Source organism: Euprymna scolopes, chromosome 3, assembly GCF_053919585.1.
Source record: "Euprymna scolopes isolate OS-2025 chromosome 3, ASM5391958v1, whole genome shotgun sequence".
Lineage (NCBI taxonomy): Eukaryota > Metazoa > Mollusca > Cephalopoda > Sepiida > Sepiolidae > Euprymna > Euprymna scolopes.
Window position 1 is genome coordinate 91,591,872 of NC_136484.1, and position 19,699 is coordinate 91,611,570.

The following is a 19,699-nucleotide window of genomic DNA, read 5'->3' on the forward strand; positions in this document are numbered from 1 at the left end:
CAACACGTACTGATGTCCTGTGTGTACCAAGTTCGAATCCAGTCGGTTCCATAGTACCAATTGCACTTAGAAAAAGTGGCAATCATTATGTGATATCTCCTGCAAGAATGCCAACAACATATTCAGGGAGGTGATGGCTGTTGTTACCGACACGAACTGATACACTTGGATGTGCTGAGTTCAAATCCAGTTTGTTCGACAGAAACACTTCCACTTAGAAACGTTATCGATCTTCGCGTAGTCCATCCCGTAACTACTCGATGTCTTCCTAGAAAGAATTCTAACTAGAAAGATATCGAGGAAACGAATGTCAACAATAACATTCCGATTGATTCGAAATGAATTTATGATGCTTAGCACCAAGAGCAACAAAAGAATTAAGGTTGCATCATGTTGATTAATATGAAGTTAGGTTTAGGGTTAGGGTTAGGGTTAGGTTTAGGGTAACAAAAAGTAAAAAAAAACCCAAAACAAACAAATAAATACCCCCCCCCTAAAAAAAAACTATCGGTCTGTAGAAAAAGCACCTCATCTATATTTTAAGTTATTTCATTAAATAATATAAGTATTGATTATGTACTAATTTTTGCAATATAAAAACATGAAGTCTTTTAGATAAAAATATAAAGCCACCAGTAAAATGACGCGATTAAAAATAATTAACGACACAAATATGTCATTCACATTTGAATAAAAACAATTTTTTATCTATGCGTTTATTTATTGCACGGACATTTTAGAGAGGTGATAATGATTAGATGGGTAACGACACGAACTGACGAATTAAGTGTACCAAGTTCAAATCCGGTAGGTTCTATAATACCGTCTTTACCTTCGCAACCTTCATATGGTCTTTCTTGCAAGAATACCAACAACAACACCGTGTATCATGTAGATCTATGCGAATTTACTTTAATTAACACTTTAACAAGAACGACATGAAAAAATGTCTGCATTTTATATCTCGTTTCATTTTTTATTGTGTGTCGTGGTTACAAGTCGAAATTAAATGCTAGTTGTCTATACTGTGTTGCTATGACGTTAAATGGATATTTCTCGCATCAACAAGAAAACGCAGCAGACGGTAAACGCGTTAATTAGATTTTGCGAGTTAAATCTAGTCTTGTGATCTAGATCCATCTGTTCCATTATTACACCTTGAAGAGAAGGTATAATGTTTCCTTACACAACGATTAAATAAAATATATATCTGTTATCGAATGTACATGAACAATTCATAACAATGAAATTATATCTTACTTCATGCATTCAAAGCTCAACAACAGCGGTTCTCCAATACTGAGAGCAATCTATTCAAGATCGTCCGTCGTCCAAGCGGGTGCATTCTCGCTCTAAAATCACATTTGACGAAACAACGCAAAGAAAAAAAAACTTCATGATTTTTCCTTTTTGTGAACGGTAATGTAGTATCCTTGTTGTCACGGAATCATCATTTGAAGTATTATCATAACCTTTGGAAAAGTATTGTATTAAATGTTCTGCCACTATGAGACCACGCTCCCATATTCGTGGGGAGGATGGTGCTCGTCAACAAGAAATTCTCACAATTCATTAGTAAATTCAACAATATATATATATATATGTGCGTGTGTGTGTGTATGTATATATGTATATATATATGTATATGTATATATGTGTATGTATATATGTATATGTATATATGTATATATGTGTATGTATATATGTATATATATATATGTATATATGTATATATATGTATATATGTATATGTGTATGTATATATGTATATATATATATGTATATATATGTATATATGTATATATATGTATATATATGTATATATGTATATATATATGCATATGTATATATATATGTATATATATATATATATATATATATATATATATATATATATATATATATATATACATAATTTGAGGTTGCTATTTTCCAAAGGTAGGGTAACCAGTGAAATATAACAAGGTTAATACAAGAGTGCTCAATACAGAAGTAGAGCAGGTTACATTTGTCGTTACATAAGCAGTAGTTTGTTGCTACACAGTTATGAGCATATTTCGGTCAACTAGTATTTGCTAATTTACTAACTAGAGACCTCATGAGGCAACAACCCTTATTTTCGAAAACGGAATTCTAAATTTAAAATGACTGTGTAGCAACAAACTACTACTTATGTAAAGACAAACATATATATATATATATATATATATATATATATATATATATATATATATATATATATATATATCAGATTTTAGATGTTCAAAAGTCGGGATTAATGAAGACAACGAGGTTGTTAGATAGTGCTCAATAAAAAGAGAAAAATATTTTTTTATTAATTATTTAAAGATAACCAGTTACATATGGTCGCTAAAAAGAGCCATCTGTTTCAGTCAATCAGACTTCCACAGGCGACCCGGAACCTCTCGACGCCACAAAGAACATGGAAAAAGGGGAAAAAATCTTTTTCTCCATTTTCTTTGTGGCGTCGAGGGGATCCGGGTCGCCTGTTGAAGTCTCATTGACTGAAACAGATGGCTATTTGTAGCGACCATATGTAACTGTTTACAGTCAAATAATTCATATATATATATGTATATATATATATATATATATATATATATATATATATATATATATATATATATATATATATATATATATATATATAGAATTTGGTCCTTCCTAATGGAGTCAGAGATGACTTCGTTGCCGAGTTCGAATCTCTCTACCGGTTTTAATTGTGACACCCTACACTGATGATTCCCGAAAGACTAGTGTCTGTAGGTATTTAATGATTATTATAGTAAATAGTTATATATATGTATTATAGTCGAACAAAAGGAGCATATTTTTTATAGAATGTATAATATCAACACATATACGCAGTGAAATGTAAACATATATGCTTCTATATTATATTTAGCGCAGTTGACAGTACATTTAACCGCCTTTTAGATAAGATTAAAGTGTAGTGTCTTTTCGGGCGTAGGAAACCAGCATGCGCTCTTTCCAGAGATGGCAAACATTTGATTACTTACTGTTTCATTTTTTTAGAGCAAGGATCGGTTTATACCCTATCGTCCGTGGCACCTTCACTCGTGAGACAATATCGACGAGACCGACAAGAGTAAATCAGATTGATATATAAGTTTTCAATTTAATCTTGATTGATGTATTAATTTGCATTAATTCTAATCTTGCTAATTTAAATAAGTTCATTAAAATATGATTTTATGACTATATAAAATGAGGAAAAAATAATTTCCGAGCTAAGGTATAAAATAGTGTTAAATTAATGAAAAATTATTTTTTACTTTGTGTATGAAATTTTTTTTACTCAGTAATATGTATGCAGTGACATTTCTTAATGTGTGTTTACAACTGTTAAAATATGTGTATGTAAATAGTTAATGATTGTTGAATAGTGTTTGGAAGTGGGGGTTTACTTGTGCATGTTAGATGAATATGCATAAATCTCAAGTTGGGCTAATTCGCCTGCAGTAGAACTTGTGGTGATATGTTAAGAAGAAATCAATATAGGGCCGATTGTAAGAACGTGGAACTTATATACAAATCATTTAAAAACTAATTGTTACACATCCCAGAGACGCACAATAGTTTTATTAACATGGATAGAAAATGTTTCTTTCGAATATGCGTTTATAATCCGCCCAAATCTTCGTCGATTGCCACAAGTATTTTAATGATTCGAACTATTTACTATTTCGACAACGATTTAGATTGGATTATAAAGACAACGGAAATGGTCTATTCATGCTAAAATTGAACCATAGTATATCTCTGCAAAATGTGTGTATAGTTTTGAATAAATAATTAGTATATATATATATATATATATATATATATATATATATATATATATATATATATATATATATGCATAGATATATATGTATATATATATATATATATGTATATATATATATATATATATATATATATATATATATATATATATATATACATATATATATTTAAATGTAATGGGCGGAAGTCTCTCGAGAGCTCTTTCAGCTATCATCTCATCAGGAGAAAATCGATAGCGTAAAATAATAATATTATTATAATAATATAAAATACGGGGAGAGTTCTGATGGGGAACTATTGAATGGGCCCAAAATTGGGGAGAGTTCTGATGGGGAACTATTGAATGGGCCCAAAATACGGGGACAACCCCGTATTTTGGGCACATTCAATAGTTCCCCATCAGAACTCTCCCCGTATTTTTGGCCCATTCAATAGTTCCCCATCAAAACTCTTTACTTTCGACATAGTATTAGTATTTTACGCTATCGATTTTCTCCTGATGAGATGATAGCTGAAAGAGCTCTCGAGAAACTTCCGCCCATTATATTTAAAACTGTAAATAAATTCTATACCTCTAAACATATATATATATATATATATATATATATATATATATATATATATATATATTGGTATATTTAGGCAGCATTCTTTAATTCAAGCAAATATTATTAAACGCAACAGAGGTACTTTGCTTTATGATTCCTTTTTTTTATTTTTTGCGATTTTCCGTGTACAGTTTTTAATATCAAAATCGAAAATATTAATGAAGGTTCCATAATTGCTATTGTCACGAGCGCTTTCGAATCATCCATGAATCATCTTCAGGTGTTGGGGAAGTAAAGGTGAGAAGGAGCAAAAATGGAAATTAAAAAATGAACAATAAAATATACATTAAACTGCGTTATGTGATTGTAAGTTAAAATATATAAAGTCGATGAGAAGTCAATTAAAATAAAGGTCGATTAAAAATCTGAGTATTAAAATCAGCAAGTTCGGAGACACTACTGTCAAATTCCGTCAATTACGCGCTATGCAAGACATTTGAACACATTCCTGTTTTTCTCGAATGAAATATCATTTATAGTAGGGTGATGAGTTCTAATGTATGACGTTTAAAAAATTATTAATTTTTTAAGGTAATTTTCACGTTGTATAATTTTTGTGTGGTCGAAAAATCCTCGTCGACAACACAAAAATTATACAACGTGAAAATAATCTTAAAAAATTAAAAATTCTTTAAATGTGTGTGTATTTATGCTTTATTTTTGTCTCTTACAAAATATCCTAATCTTCACGATTTAATATTCAGGAAGAAACGTCTCAGCCGAAAGTCATCATTGATTGTTCCGGAATCACATTTATTGATGGAATGGGTGCAATTACACTAAAACAGGTAATCTATAAAAATTATACAAAGATTTTTCTATTAATTAGTTTTAGTAGATATTAATCTTATATATATATATATATATATATATATATATATATATATATATATATATATATATATATATATATATATATATATATATACAGGGTGTCCACAAAGTCTGGCTACATTATTTCTTCCACAACAGACTTTGTGGCCATCCTGTATATATATATATATATATATATATATATATATATATATATATATATATATATAACCACACATCTGACGTCATAGCCAAAAGAAATTCTCAATTATATTCTCAGTTATAGTCAGATCAAGGCAGTTGGGCAGTCGACAGTTGAGCAGAGGAGGCAGAACAGTTGAGTCTGCTAGTCAGAGAGAGAGAGAGAGAGAGAGAGAGAGAGAGAGAGAGAGAGAGAGAGAGAGAGAGAGAGAGAGAGAGAGAGAGAGTTGGAGTCAGGGTCCTTTGGAAGCGAAGGAAAGAACACTAAACTATGTAGATCCCGAATTTGAATTCCTGACGTCATAATCATAAATTTGGACCGGTCAAATGAAATAAAGAACACATCGATTTTTGTAATTGTTGTCTTCGTGTCGTCATTCAACAATTGAAGGTAATGTGTTAATCTCCTTAATATGAACTTTGTATAATCCCCTTCTAAGTAATGTGCCCCCTCCGCAATCATAAGTAATGATTCACCAGTCTGATGTAAAAGAACAGTAATACAAATTCATTAAATAATGAATTTTCTCTCTCACTGTTATAAATGTTTCCCTCAGTATTGTCATCAGCGTTATCGTTAATATGACCCCAATATGAACCCCCCTGCTATACAACACACCCTATATATATATATATATATATATATATATATATATATATATATATATATGTGTGTGTGTGTGTATATATATATGTATATATATATATATATATATATATATATATATAGTGTGTGTGTGTGTGTTTAGATTCTTAATCCGGCTGGGCAATGTGATGCGTCGGGTTAGGGTTAGGTATGAGTTAATGTTAATTCATGCTTGCATGCCTTCTCGCTTCTATCTAACACCGCTGGCTAACCTTGCAAGATTGAAGGCCAAGACCAAAAAAACAAGGAAGGAGCTGACAACAGAACTGCTGTTCTCAGACGACACTGCTCTGATAGCTCACATCAAGCTCAGATGCAAAGGATAGTTAATAACTGTTCTCAAACAGACAGGAAGATAAGCCTACAAATCAACCTAGAGAAGACAGAAGTGATGTATCAGCTCTCACTAGATAACAACAACCTGCAAGAGCCTATAATAACAATCAATGACAAGGTGCTAAAAGTTCTTGAAAACTTCAAATATCTTGGGAAGCACTCTAAGCACTGATAACCGTGCTGACAAAGAAATAAGCTGCCGAATCCAAAGCGAGTGTGCTTCCACTGGCAAGCTAGAAAAGAGGCTCTGGATAAGGGCCGGTATCCGGATAGACACAAAATACAGAGTCTACAAAACCATCATCCTACCAGCCTTGCGGTACTCAGCAGAGACCTACACTCTGTATAGAGAACACATAAGGAGATTTGAAGCCGTCCAACAGAGACACCTGAGAAGGATCATGAAGATCAAATGGAGTGACTACATACCAAAACACAGAAGTTCTGAGGAGAGCAAACCTAGATAGCTTGGAAGCTACCCTTGCTACTATGCAATTACGATGGACCTGGCACATTGCCAGAATGGAAGCAAACCGAATTCCAAAGATGATCTTCTACGGGGAACTGGAAAATGGAACCCGCAAGGTAGGAGATCAGCAGCTTCGCTACAAAGATGTAACAAAGCGGCACCTGAAGGCAATGAACATCAATGTTGAGAGTTGAGAGGAACAAGCAAAAGAAAGGAGTAGTTGGTGGAACAATCTCCACAAAGGAAAGAAAGAAATAGAGAGAAAGATTGGAGAAGCGTTAGAGCTGAGACACTGTAGACGGCAGAACCCGGGCATCCACATATGCAGTGCCTGTGACCGGATGTTTTACACAGAAGGAGGACTACGCCAACACTGAAGGATAAAGCACTGAGGCCCCGACTAGTCATCGTCCAGACTGACGGACTGCATGATGATAATGATGAAATATATATATATAGATGATGATATATATATATATGTATATATATATGTGTATATATATGTGTATATATATGTATATATATATATATATATATATATATATATATATATATATATATATATATATGTGTGTGTGTGTGTCATTAGAATGAAATGCGGAACGAAACTAATAAAACATAAAGAACAAGAACAGGTTGTGGTACCCTTCTAAACTTTAAGCAATAGACTTCCCACTTTTTTCTAGTTTGTTTAGAACCGAAAACAAGAGTCCATATCCAAATAGGAAGAGGACTTAAGTGGTTGGAACTAAACTATAGGTGATGTTTGGGAATACATGGTGTTTTTCAAGAAAAAATAAAACAATTGAAACGGTCATGAGCAAATAAAATTGGAAAATCATCATTTTTCTATAATCAAAGTGGAGCGAAAACTAACTCGCTAAAAACTTATCTTTACCGTTCTGGTATTCAACAGGGGGGGGGGACCCCGTGTGTGTCATGTTCCGGAAACGCGCCTTGAAATGCTTGACCTCATCGTACCCATATTTTGTTGAATTCAGTTGTATATGTGATCTGTTTTTATGAAATATCCTAAATTGATCATCATATATGAATAAATATAAGATATACAGCTTTGGTTTGTGTTTTATATTTCAGTTATATATGGACTACAAAACTAAAGATAGCTCTTGTTTTTTCTCCAATGTCAATGGTAAGTTTATAAGTTTGATTTCAATGCGATTGTTTTTTTTTTATTGTTTTTGTTATTATTTTTATCCATCACAACCATTTAATAGACACAGATCGTGTAATTACCTAGAAACAGAAAGTAAAATGTGATAAGCACTGTTCTTTATACAACCTATTATATTTTCATATTCCCCGTTGAAAATGGCAAGGAAAATCTTAGATTGTGCGGAAATATTGTGCCAACTTTTAGCCGTTCGTGTTTCGACAAGTTAGACGTTAAAACATGACAAATCATTCACATTTATAATGTGCTGCCATTTCCGATTAGGTTTAGAGTTTCTCAAACTTTTGACATTTGTCCAATAATAGTAATGTCCGAGAAACTCGCACATATGAAAATATTTTATTATATAATTTATCTTATTTATGTATTTCTCCCTAATGAAAGATATTTTTCTTTTTATAATCGGGTTAGTTAAAAAAGATTGTCTTTCTCAATTTTTTTTACAATTTTGAGAAAGGAAATCCACTTATATTTCTGTCTGTCAATTTGTTTGTATGTCCGGTCCGCTTTTCTTTCTTTCGATCTGTCTGAAATGTTTAAATAGATTTTTGTTATAATAAGATTCAGCGAATTAATTGTTATGGTATCCGTACGATGCACAGTTAGGGATTAATAGGGATTAATAAAGATTAGTCACTACAATCCTACATTTACTCTAGAAGTTTTATCGAAAACTATTGGTATGATTTCACTAAAATTTTGTATAGACCTTTTTTTTATAATAAAGTGCAGCGAACAAAGTGTTATGCTATCCATTGAATGCGCATTAAGGGATTAATAGGAAATAATACAGATTAGCATTTAATGCAAAAATTAGCACACATTTAACCATATTCAACCATTAATTTGACATTCTTACGGCTCATTTTTAACGGACTAAACGTTGTTTAAATATATAATTTGCATGAAATACATTCATTAAAACACAACAGTTAATATGTTAAATTGCAAAATTGTTTTAAAATTATTTATCTTGAATAAATCCAGTATTTGGAGGAATGGGAATCGTTTTTAGTGTTTCCCAATGTTAACACTTAGACTCATTTTAATTTCATTACTGTTTTTATTTTTGTATAGCACGCAGGCTACGCCGAACAGCCATACAAGATATAAATATATTAGAGATTGTCATTTGATGTATATAACACGACTAAAACTATTTTATTCTGCAGAAAAAGTGATATCAGTTTTAAAAGCATCCAAGGTTTTCAACACCCTTAAATATGCAATGTATTTGACCACTTATGATGCAATGATGGCGGCAGCTTCCGAAACAACCGTAAGTAAAAATAGAAATGCAAATAATATATTCGGGAACTGGATATTTACTATAATCACGATAGTCTAATGCCCAATACAAATGTAAGATCGCTAATGCTTTTCTAGGGTTTACTGCGTTCCGGATATCGGAACTTAGTGCAATTAGTATATATTAGCCTGTTTTAATGTAGCCAAAACTTATTGCTTTTACTGATTTCCATTTTAATTATAAAACTGTTCGAAATGATTTTTGAGTGACTGAGGCGGGGCAAAATGAAATGACTTTATCTTCTTACTAAACTAATATATATACATTCAAAAGCGGCTCACATCTTATTGCTACTACGTATGGAACACTAAATTATTCAAAATGGAAGACTAAGATGGGAGCGGCAATTAAATGTATATGTATTCGTTTGGTAAGAAGAATAATGTATTTTTTTTTTATTTTCTTAACCTCGAATGCTTATGAATAATTTTTAACGGTTTTATAATTAAAATGGAAATCGGTAAAATCAATAGATTTTGAACCGTGCTATTCCCTGGTTCTCTGCTTGTAAATACTCTTGGTTCATCGTTTATCAAGGCCAGAGGGCCACTCAAATGTAAGAGTTAATGAGATTGTCAATTGGTGATGAACAGCATCTTTGGGACAATTGAGAACGATGGGTTGAACGGCCAGACTTTCATTATTTAAGTTAGCAACTTGTAAAGAATTTAACTTTATACCTGAAAACGACTGTTGTGCTAGTTGGGAATAACCCCCGCGATATCGTATTCTACAACTAGGAAGTTAAAAAAAATTAATAGTTACTTCTTGTTTAAGACGATGAATGTGTTTTATAGTTTTTTATTTCACTTTCCCCAGAGGTCCTGCAGCAGGTGGAAGTGAAATCTGCTTGTGTGGGTTCTTCTTCACACACGTCAGCGTTCGTCTCCCCCCTCCCCAGTTAAGAGGGGGAGACCACGGAAAAACGTCCGTCTTCTTCAAAGCTCAAATCAAATCTCACAGATCTAGCCAACCACGGCACACATACGTATTTTGGTCAGCTGACCTTCGGTTCTGGTAAACGTGTCTACCTCCACGTTTACTCTCCTCTCTCTCTCTCTCTGTAACATTCCTTCCCCCCTTTTTATCAAAATGTATGGCGAAGGCATACATTTTCTACTTCCCACATTTACTAAGAATGGGATATATATGCTCACCCCACTGGCAAAGAAAACTGTCATACCTTTATTCAATATACTAAGTAAAATAATATCAATAAATAATACCATGTGGCGCTAATCCTTGCGCCCTCGAAGGTCAACAACTCCCTGTGACCCCATGGTCTTTTCATAACTTAAATCAGAATTTCAGGAGCATCCTTTACTCCCGTCGACACTACGCGTGATCGATAAATTCTCGGCAATCAACCGAATAATAAAATCGAGGTCCATCTGCCTCTTCAAAACGGACTATCATCGTCCTTGGCTTTACAGATCAGCTTTTCTTCCCATAGGTAGCACACACGCAAAAAAAAAAAAATATTTTCCATCCCAAGCCTTATCCTATTCATCATAAGCCAACTCTTATTACTAGTATTTTGTGGGAAACAAAAAACCTCTTAACATTCCTTATGGTGGGTAGCCTTCTATTTTCCTAAGTACTTGCATACATATTTCATTCATCTTCTCTTGAGCGATTCGTAACATAATGGCCACGTCAGCCATTGCACCCCCTCTGCCCCTTACACCATGTCAGAGGGCATTTCATTTGCTCCCTGAAGTTGATTACAACTAGATCCGCTCACGCTGGACAGAATACATTCCGTTTACTGCTATGTCAGAAAAAAACTTTTTTTTTCCAAAGTCGGTAAGCGCAACCTGCCTTGAAGACACATAGCTTTACGGAAAACATAGGATTTCCACACATGAAGTACTCAAAGTTGCTCCATGTTGATTCTACTCGAAATCAATAGAAATCACGATAAAAAAAATAAAATTCGAATCATTTCTCGAGAATAATGAAATTAATAACTACCCATGTAATTCAACACCTCTCCAAAATTCTAACATGCTTGCCACAGAAATTAAATTCCATTCACGCCCCACTTTTTTCTTTCATTTCTTCATATAGTTTTTAACCCTATATTTATCCTTTTTTCTCCCTTACTCATGTGGTCAAAACGTCACTCATGTCGAATAGAACATTTATTCTACATTTCGAAAATTGAAATTAATACCGACTGAACCTTTGACTCTTCCGAAACTTTTTTATTATTATTATTATTATTATTATTATTATTATTATTATTATTATTATTATTATTATTATTATTATTTATTACACTGTTTAAATCTTATTTCTTTCTCTTGTTCCCAAGTTTATTATTACTATTAAGATTATTAATTAATTAATTAACAACACGTTCTTTCTTTTATTAAGCATTCTTTCAATAGACCCCACAAGCAATGATTTCACCTCCCCATTCTGCGAAAAAAAAAATACATGTCAAAGAACAAGAAAATTCTGCCAATACCGTTTGACAACATCAATTACATAAAAATAATAAATTAAAAAATACAAAAATATCCTATAAGCAATCACAAAGTCCCATCTCACTAACAACAAAATTCCAAATAACAAAACACAGATTCGTGGAAACCCATTTGACCACGTCATCAACTAGGTCGGCTGCATAATGCATCATCTTTTACCATTCCACAGAATTCAAAATTAAAGAAAAATCACAGTCGTTTACAAAAAAATACCTAGACATTTACAATTAAAATACATAATCGTTTCTAAAATAAAATAAAACGACTCACTTATCAGACAATCCTAACACTCGATGGAACTAAAATTGTCCATGTCAGAAAAAAAATTCCTTAGAAAAAAAAAATCGTACAGTTAGTGAAAAAAGGAAAAAAAAAATCACATTTCGGAACCTATCCATTGTTTTTCATCAAAAGTACATATTGTTTTTCCTTAAAAGTTACACTTAGTGGACAGTTTAAAAATGACACAAAATATTAATAACACATATTTGTGATTGACGTGTTTATCTTTTTGGTAAGCTGAAAGGCTCATTCTTTGTTTTTCCCTTCTAACTTTTACATTAAGTGATATTTTTCTTCGTTCATAACGAGCTAATTCCTAATACGATAAACATTTTTTTTAACTATTTTCTATATATAAAGTTTTACATCTGTGTGTCTGTATGTCTTCCTTTTCTTTCTTCGTGAAAAGGTTGTTCGTGTGTATTGCTTTTCTTTTTTTTTCTTTTTTTTAATTATTTTTCTAATTCGCCTAGTGTTTTAATGGACCCTACGCTGTGTGTGTGTTGATTTGTATTTTTTTTCTACTGTTCTTTCTTTTTCTTTTTTTTTCCATACATTTTATTGTTTTTCTTGTCCTCTTTTTTTTTCTTTTTTTCCCCCGTGGCAACCGTAGTCCTTTTTTTCTTCTTTTTTCCTTTTAAACCCACCCTTGCTAGGTGGTCTGGTCAATTACGGCATCAAATTGAATATTTGTTACATAGGGTTCTCCATAGAAGTTCTCACTGGGGTTATCATCGTGGGGCGCCATTTAAATCATTGAGGGGATCCTTTTACGTTTGGTGTATAACATCAAAAGGCGAATGCATACATTTACGTTTCTTGTATACACTGTATAACATCAAAATGTATTCCGTGTGCGTATGATTGTCTCTAATATAAATGGTTGCGTGTTTGATTATCATAAAGGGAATCGTGTGTGTGACATGTAATTTCTGAACCTACCTCTGCTTCTTCAAAACGGACCATCTGGAAATCTCTCATCCTGGAGGGAGACTTGATACCTGTTTGACGAAGATTTATCACTCCAAGACGATGAATGTGTTTTATAGTTTTTTATTTCACTTTCCCCAGAGGTCCTGCAGCAGGTGGAAGTGAAATCTGCTTGTGTGGGTTCTTCTTCACACACGTCAGCGTTCGTCTCCCCCCCTTCCCAATTAAGAGGGGGAGACCACGGAAAAACGTCCGTCTTCTTCAAAGCTCAAATCAAATCTCACAGATCTAGCCAACCACGTCACACATACGTATTTTGGTCAGCTGACCTTCGGTTCTGGTAAACGTGTCTACCTCCACGTTTACTCTCCTCTCTCTCCCTCTCTCTCTCTCCCTCTCTCTCTGTAACAAACTGCGGAAGAAAAGAGAATTCATAACAGTTGTTGACGAGATTTTGTTATATTACGAGGAGGAAGCTAGAAGTCAGAGCTCAGTCGAGCACCTACAAACACATACAAATTGGATGAAGCCCCATAATGCTACCATTTAATGAATAACATTTTAAATTAAAAATAATAAAATAATAATTATTTTGTTTCATAATTGTTTAATTGAGGACCGATAATTTCTGTTAGCTGGCTTATTCGAGTCCTGTGCTCATTTTCGTCGTTATTTGTATAATGTTTCGGCTGATGTAACACCCAGCCTTCTACAGGTGCACCTTTTTGAAAAAAAACCCTTATGTCGAACACAAGAATCCACACGGAATTTCGAACTGAACCTGTCGTTTAATCCACGGATGTATATTGTTCTCGTTCCACCAGCCATAAACGGAGAAAATTTTAATTTTATTCTTAGTATGCTATGTTGTGAATATTGAACCGTACACCTCCAGAAGACTCAACACCTTTATTCATTGTATTCATAATGACACTGAGTAAAAATCAATCCTAAGTAACAGACCTCTCCACTAAGAAAAAAAATAACAATTGCTTTATTATCGAATGTATCAATGTTATTGATAGCCACACAAAGAATCGATTATTTTAAAATTAAAAAGGCGTTTGTTTTTAATGACGGTGCGACTGTAAAGAAATATCACCCACCTTTGTTGCTTTAATTCCATTAATGAATTGATTAAATTCTCATGAACTAACTTCATTAAGTTCTTATAATTTAGCCTCATTAAGTGATCAAATTTCGTTAATTAAATAATTAATTATCCATAACTAATTCATTAAATTCTGATTAATTAATTAATTAATTGACTATCCATTATTTAATCTTATTAATAAACTAATTCAATTTTGTCTTTGCAGGACAACACCCACCTTTAAAGAAGGACACATAAAACAATCGTTGATTTTTAAAAAAAAATTGTTCCAGACAAGAGGAAATTGGTGAATCGTTGTTATTTAAAAAAATATGGACGAGATATAACCTAACTCTTTTGAATCACGTATTAAAAGAAATAAAAACCAAACATAATTGCATATACATATATATATATATATATATATATATATATATATATATATATATATATATATATATGCATATATATTATTATTATTATTATTATCATTATTATCATTATTATTATCATTATTATTAAAAAATAATAATATGAACAAAAAAGAGATGCGAAAAATACAAATACACTTAATGCTATTTTCTTTCCCATTATGGAGAATGATCACTATTTTCACTTCAATAATGCGATTCTTCTGAAATGCATACACAATAAATCAACACGTCGTCTAATTGAATCTGCTCTCATTTGCTAATCTACTAATACTATTAAGCAAAGAAAAGGTTTCTTCCATATTTCACCTATCTGTCAAAATCATTATCAATGAAAACAATATATACAGAATAAACCTAAATAACCCCGTCTTAATTTCTTTTATAATTTTTTTTCAGCCATCATAAACTGTATATATGCATATAAAAGTACTTGGATTAGCACCCAAGTACTTTTATATACATATATACAGTTTATGATGGTTGAAAAAAAAATTGTAAAAAAAATTAAGACGGGGTTATTTAGGTTTATTTATTAAGTTAGCTAGAATCGAAACCGAAAACATTCAAAGCTGGTGACGTTACCACTGTACCAACGTTACACGCATATGAACTGAGTAAAAATAAATTAAGATGAATGTAGAAAATGTATAACGATTTTTTGATTTTGACATTTTTGGCATCTTACAAACTATTTTAACCAGCTAAAGACCTATAAAAGAACGGGCCATAAAAAATTAATCATTTGAGTCCCCTAACGCCGCTCTGCGACTTTTAGTTTCGGATGAAATAAAGTTTGAAAACATGTAGACAGACAGACAGACGGACAGATAGACAGAATATAGCCTTTTTAATATATATATATATAAAATAAAGAATGCTGTTTAAATTCCCGAAAGGAAACATTTTTTTTTTAACTTTAACCTATCGCAGACTTAGCACCTACGTAATCCGACTTCTAAAAAGTTTATAATGACAAAAGAGAATTCATTTATATAAGGATGAAAAAACAGGCATTAACTAAAGTTGTTAAATAGAAACAAACATCACTTGCATAAGCCGATTTCGCAAAAGTCTTCAATTTTATAACTACATGAGGATGAAAAGAGAAAACCTTAAGTAAAATTTTGTAAATAGAAAACGGGGATCATCAGCTGCTTACCATGAAGCTGTTTCGGAGATTTAAAAACAGGACAGCTATTAAATACATGGCTCTCCAGTGGATAATACCACTTCCCCAATAAAAAAATGTAAAATAATGCGGTTACTATTTTTTATTAATATATGAAAAAAAAAATAGATTAATTAAATAATTAAAAAAAAATAAATAAAAAGATAAAGGATTACAAGATTAATTCTGCGACATGTTAAATATATATATATATATATATATTTATATATTTATATACATATACATACACATATTAAATATATACACACACATGTTAAATATATATATATATATATATATATATATATATATATATATATATATATATATATATATATACAGGGTGGCCGAAAAGTCCCAGGACACTGGCCGAAAAAAATTATTTAAGTGAAAAAAGAGTTATTTTTTTACATAACAGAAACATTTTAAAAATACATGTATAGTGTCCTGGGACTTTTCGGCCACTCTGTAGATTATAAAAATATATAATTGTGTATTTTTCAGAAGAACATTTATTATTGCACGCACGCGACACTATATGGTCTGGTGAACATTTTTAATTATTGATTTTTGTAAGATTGATGGAGACACGATAATAAAATAATAGTAAACATAAAAAAACAAACGCTAATTAAATTAAAAATAATTGGAACCGCAAGCGCCGTGTTTTATTATATAATATAATATAAAACAAACTGGTAAAAAGAAATGAAAGGAACCAGTGATCCTATTTAAACCATTCCACGTGCGACTTATTGCTAACGTTTCATGAATGGAGACCCGCATTTATTTCCATAAGTATTAACGCAAACATCTTCTTTGAGACGAGCGAAAGTAAAAGAAATTGCAGAAATATTTAGTTTTCTCGCGATCGATGTGTCGTCATCACCAAACGAAATTGATGAAAAAAGAAAAGAAGACAATCCATAAGAAAAAAAACAAAACAATTCATACATTCTTGATATTTTGATAGCTGAGAATTGGTGTATAGCAACAGAATATCCTAGATAGAGCAAGTGTGTTTAAATGCAGTGTTGCATCGGAGAAATAATTTCCTTGTCTTTTGTTAATATGTTGTACATCAGACAAAGTATATGGTGTTGTCCAAGATCAATGCGAGTAACAATTGAGTATCATATCGGGTAAGAAGTATCGATGAGATAATCAAAAGTGTTCAATGTATTAGATAGAGCAGGTATGTTTAATAACCGCACTACTCAGAAAAAAAACAACAAAAACAGCACCCTGTTTTGTTATGCTATACGAGATAATGTACTTGGTGTTGCCCGGGGTTTATAATAGACTGTGTGATCTCATAACAATGGAATACTCGCGGCACATGTGGAAATTCCACAGGAAACTCATTCATATGTAATATATTGATGTTGGCATTCTGTAGATGTTCAGTGTAAATGCAGATGCTCTGATATTATTGTAGCTTTTTTGTTAAAACTGCATAAGTATTTATTTAAGCTAGCAAGGACGCCCAGCGTAACCCGATCGTAAAGTACGTTTAAATATGATATTTTAATTCTTACAGGTTTCGTATATATTATTATAGAGTTAATGTTCTATCGTTTTATATATATATATATATATATATATATATATATATATATATATATATATATATATATATATAATAAAGTTGCGATTTAAAAAAAAATATCCATATGATTTCGGTGCATCAAGTGGAATCGAAACCGAAACCAATATATATATATATATATATATATATATATATATATAACTTGAGTTCGTTCAGCTATAATCAAAACCGAAATAAGAACTTATGAAGAATTCTTGGTAGAGTTATTTATAGAAAAATAAATGACTTTAATGTCATCAGCTATAATCGAAATCGAAACCAAAACTTATGAAGAATTCTTGGTAAAATTATTTATGACGGGAAATAGAAGTCCATAATAATTAAACGACAGTCACTCTGATGTAAATGTGACACACAAAATAAATAACACACACGCTATCCTATTAATATATAGATATTATCTGGTAATTGGTGTAGCGTAATCCAAAAGTGGTCAATTTCCTAGATAGTATGTTTAAACGAAAACTGTGGAAGGGGAAAGAGAGATAAATAGAGAAGTGATAGAAGTTTTAATAGAAATTTGCTGCATTTTTGTCCCCGGCAACGCTGTTAATTAATATTGCATACACTAATCTACTATTCATAGTTATTACTGCCTATATTTGCTGTTGCTATTAAGGTTAGCTCGTTTTTAAAATTCGTATTTAATGCAAATAACAAAGAATATGAAGAATCCCCAGTCAGATAAAACATTTCCTTAAAGAAATTAAAACAAATTAAATTGTATAGCGTTTAAAAAAGGTTATTCAGAAAGAAAAATTATTTCCTATATCGATGACAAAACTGACTAGCTTCACTAAATGTATGTGTATATATATATATGTATATATATATATATATATATATATATATATATATATATATATATATATATATATATATATATATATATTTTGTGTACAGAAAGTTGTTAGCTGAGACAGATCATTGGTACCGTCGGTTTCAAGCCCGATAATAAGGCCTGTTTAAGGTATCCTTATCAAGCTCTCTTCAGCCAATATTCGTCTATCTTATAACCGGAAGTGTGAAGTATATATACCTCGCGAATTCACGTTTTAATCTCGTTTTGTTAAACCCCACTTTTTTATCGGATGATAACGGGCCTTATTATCGGGCTTGAAACCGACGGTACCAATGATCTGACACAACTAACAATTTCTGTACACAAAATATAAATACGCTCTTAAAATTTGGATTTTCCTTTTAATTGAGCACTCTGCTGGAATTCTTTTTCCAAAAAAAAAACTAATCATATATATATATATATATATATATATATATATATATATATATATATATATATATATATATATATATATGTACTCATCTACATACAGACTGTTTCGCTGTATCACACCTCATTAGTGCGGTTAGACTCTCACCCATCCCTAGCCAGGGATTGAACCCAAAATCATCTAGTTGATGAGTTAATACTATAAATAATATTTCATTAATATGTAGTTCGACTCTGTTTTAATTGTATGCAGTTCATTAAAATGAAAAAAAAAATGTTTAAATTAAAAAAATTATCTCAAAACACGTAGAACACTGGAAATTTAAAAAGATATACCGTCACCTATTTTTTTTTAATAATATATCTATTTCGTTGTTTAAGATAAACATTTCAATAAGTACAAGAATAAATGAATCTCTAATTTCATACATTTAAAATTACGATATGAATCTCAACAAAGCAAGTTTTGTGATTGGACACATTATTATTATTTTTGATATTAAATGAGTAATATTAATCTTAACAAAAATGTTTAGTCACAAATTAAAAACAGTAATATTAAGTAATATTAGCACGTACTGTTGTTATTGTTTCAATGTTTGCTTACATATCTTTTTCGAGAATTTTATGTTTGGGTAAAATTGTTTATCTCATTTAATTGGAACAAACTAACCACAGTACATACTAATATTGCTTAGTATTGTAGCATCAATATCTCATTTCACATCAACATTAATAATGATCATGGGTACAAATCAGTCCAGTTCGGACACACATGATATTTTTACGAATAAATCTTACAATAAGTTGTCCTTTCGTTTGTCTTTTTATTGCAATCAATTAAACTAAGTGGAACGCTGCATTAGATAACAATGGTTAAATGCTGAATCTTACGCGACTTGCACGAGCCTTTTCTAGTCTCACACAAAAACACGCGTTCACATTTCAAGCTATATTACTTGTCATATACATACGCGCACACAATCATACGTGCCCACGTTCATACACGTACATATATTCACGTTCGCGTACATACACTCACATTCACG

General features: G+C 31.4%; 1 protein-coding gene across 1 annotated transcript in view; it reads left to right on the plus strand.

Moving 5' to 3' along the window:
• Positions 1-19,460, plus strand: part of LOC145257514 (pendrin-like) — a 169,312-nt gene extending 149,852 nt beyond the window's left edge. The window contains exons 15-18 of the mRNA XM_080115665.1: positions 5,144-5,227; positions 8,003-8,057; positions 9,272-9,378; positions 14,432-19,460. Coding sequence (XP_079971791.1) covers positions 5,144-5,227; positions 8,003-8,057; positions 9,272-9,378; positions 14,432-14,449 — 264 coding nt within the window. The 3' untranslated portion in view covers positions 14,450-19,460. The remainder of the gene's footprint in view (positions 1-5,143; positions 5,228-8,002; positions 8,058-9,271; positions 9,379-14,431) is intronic.
• Positions 19,461-19,699: the final 239 nt, after the last annotated feature.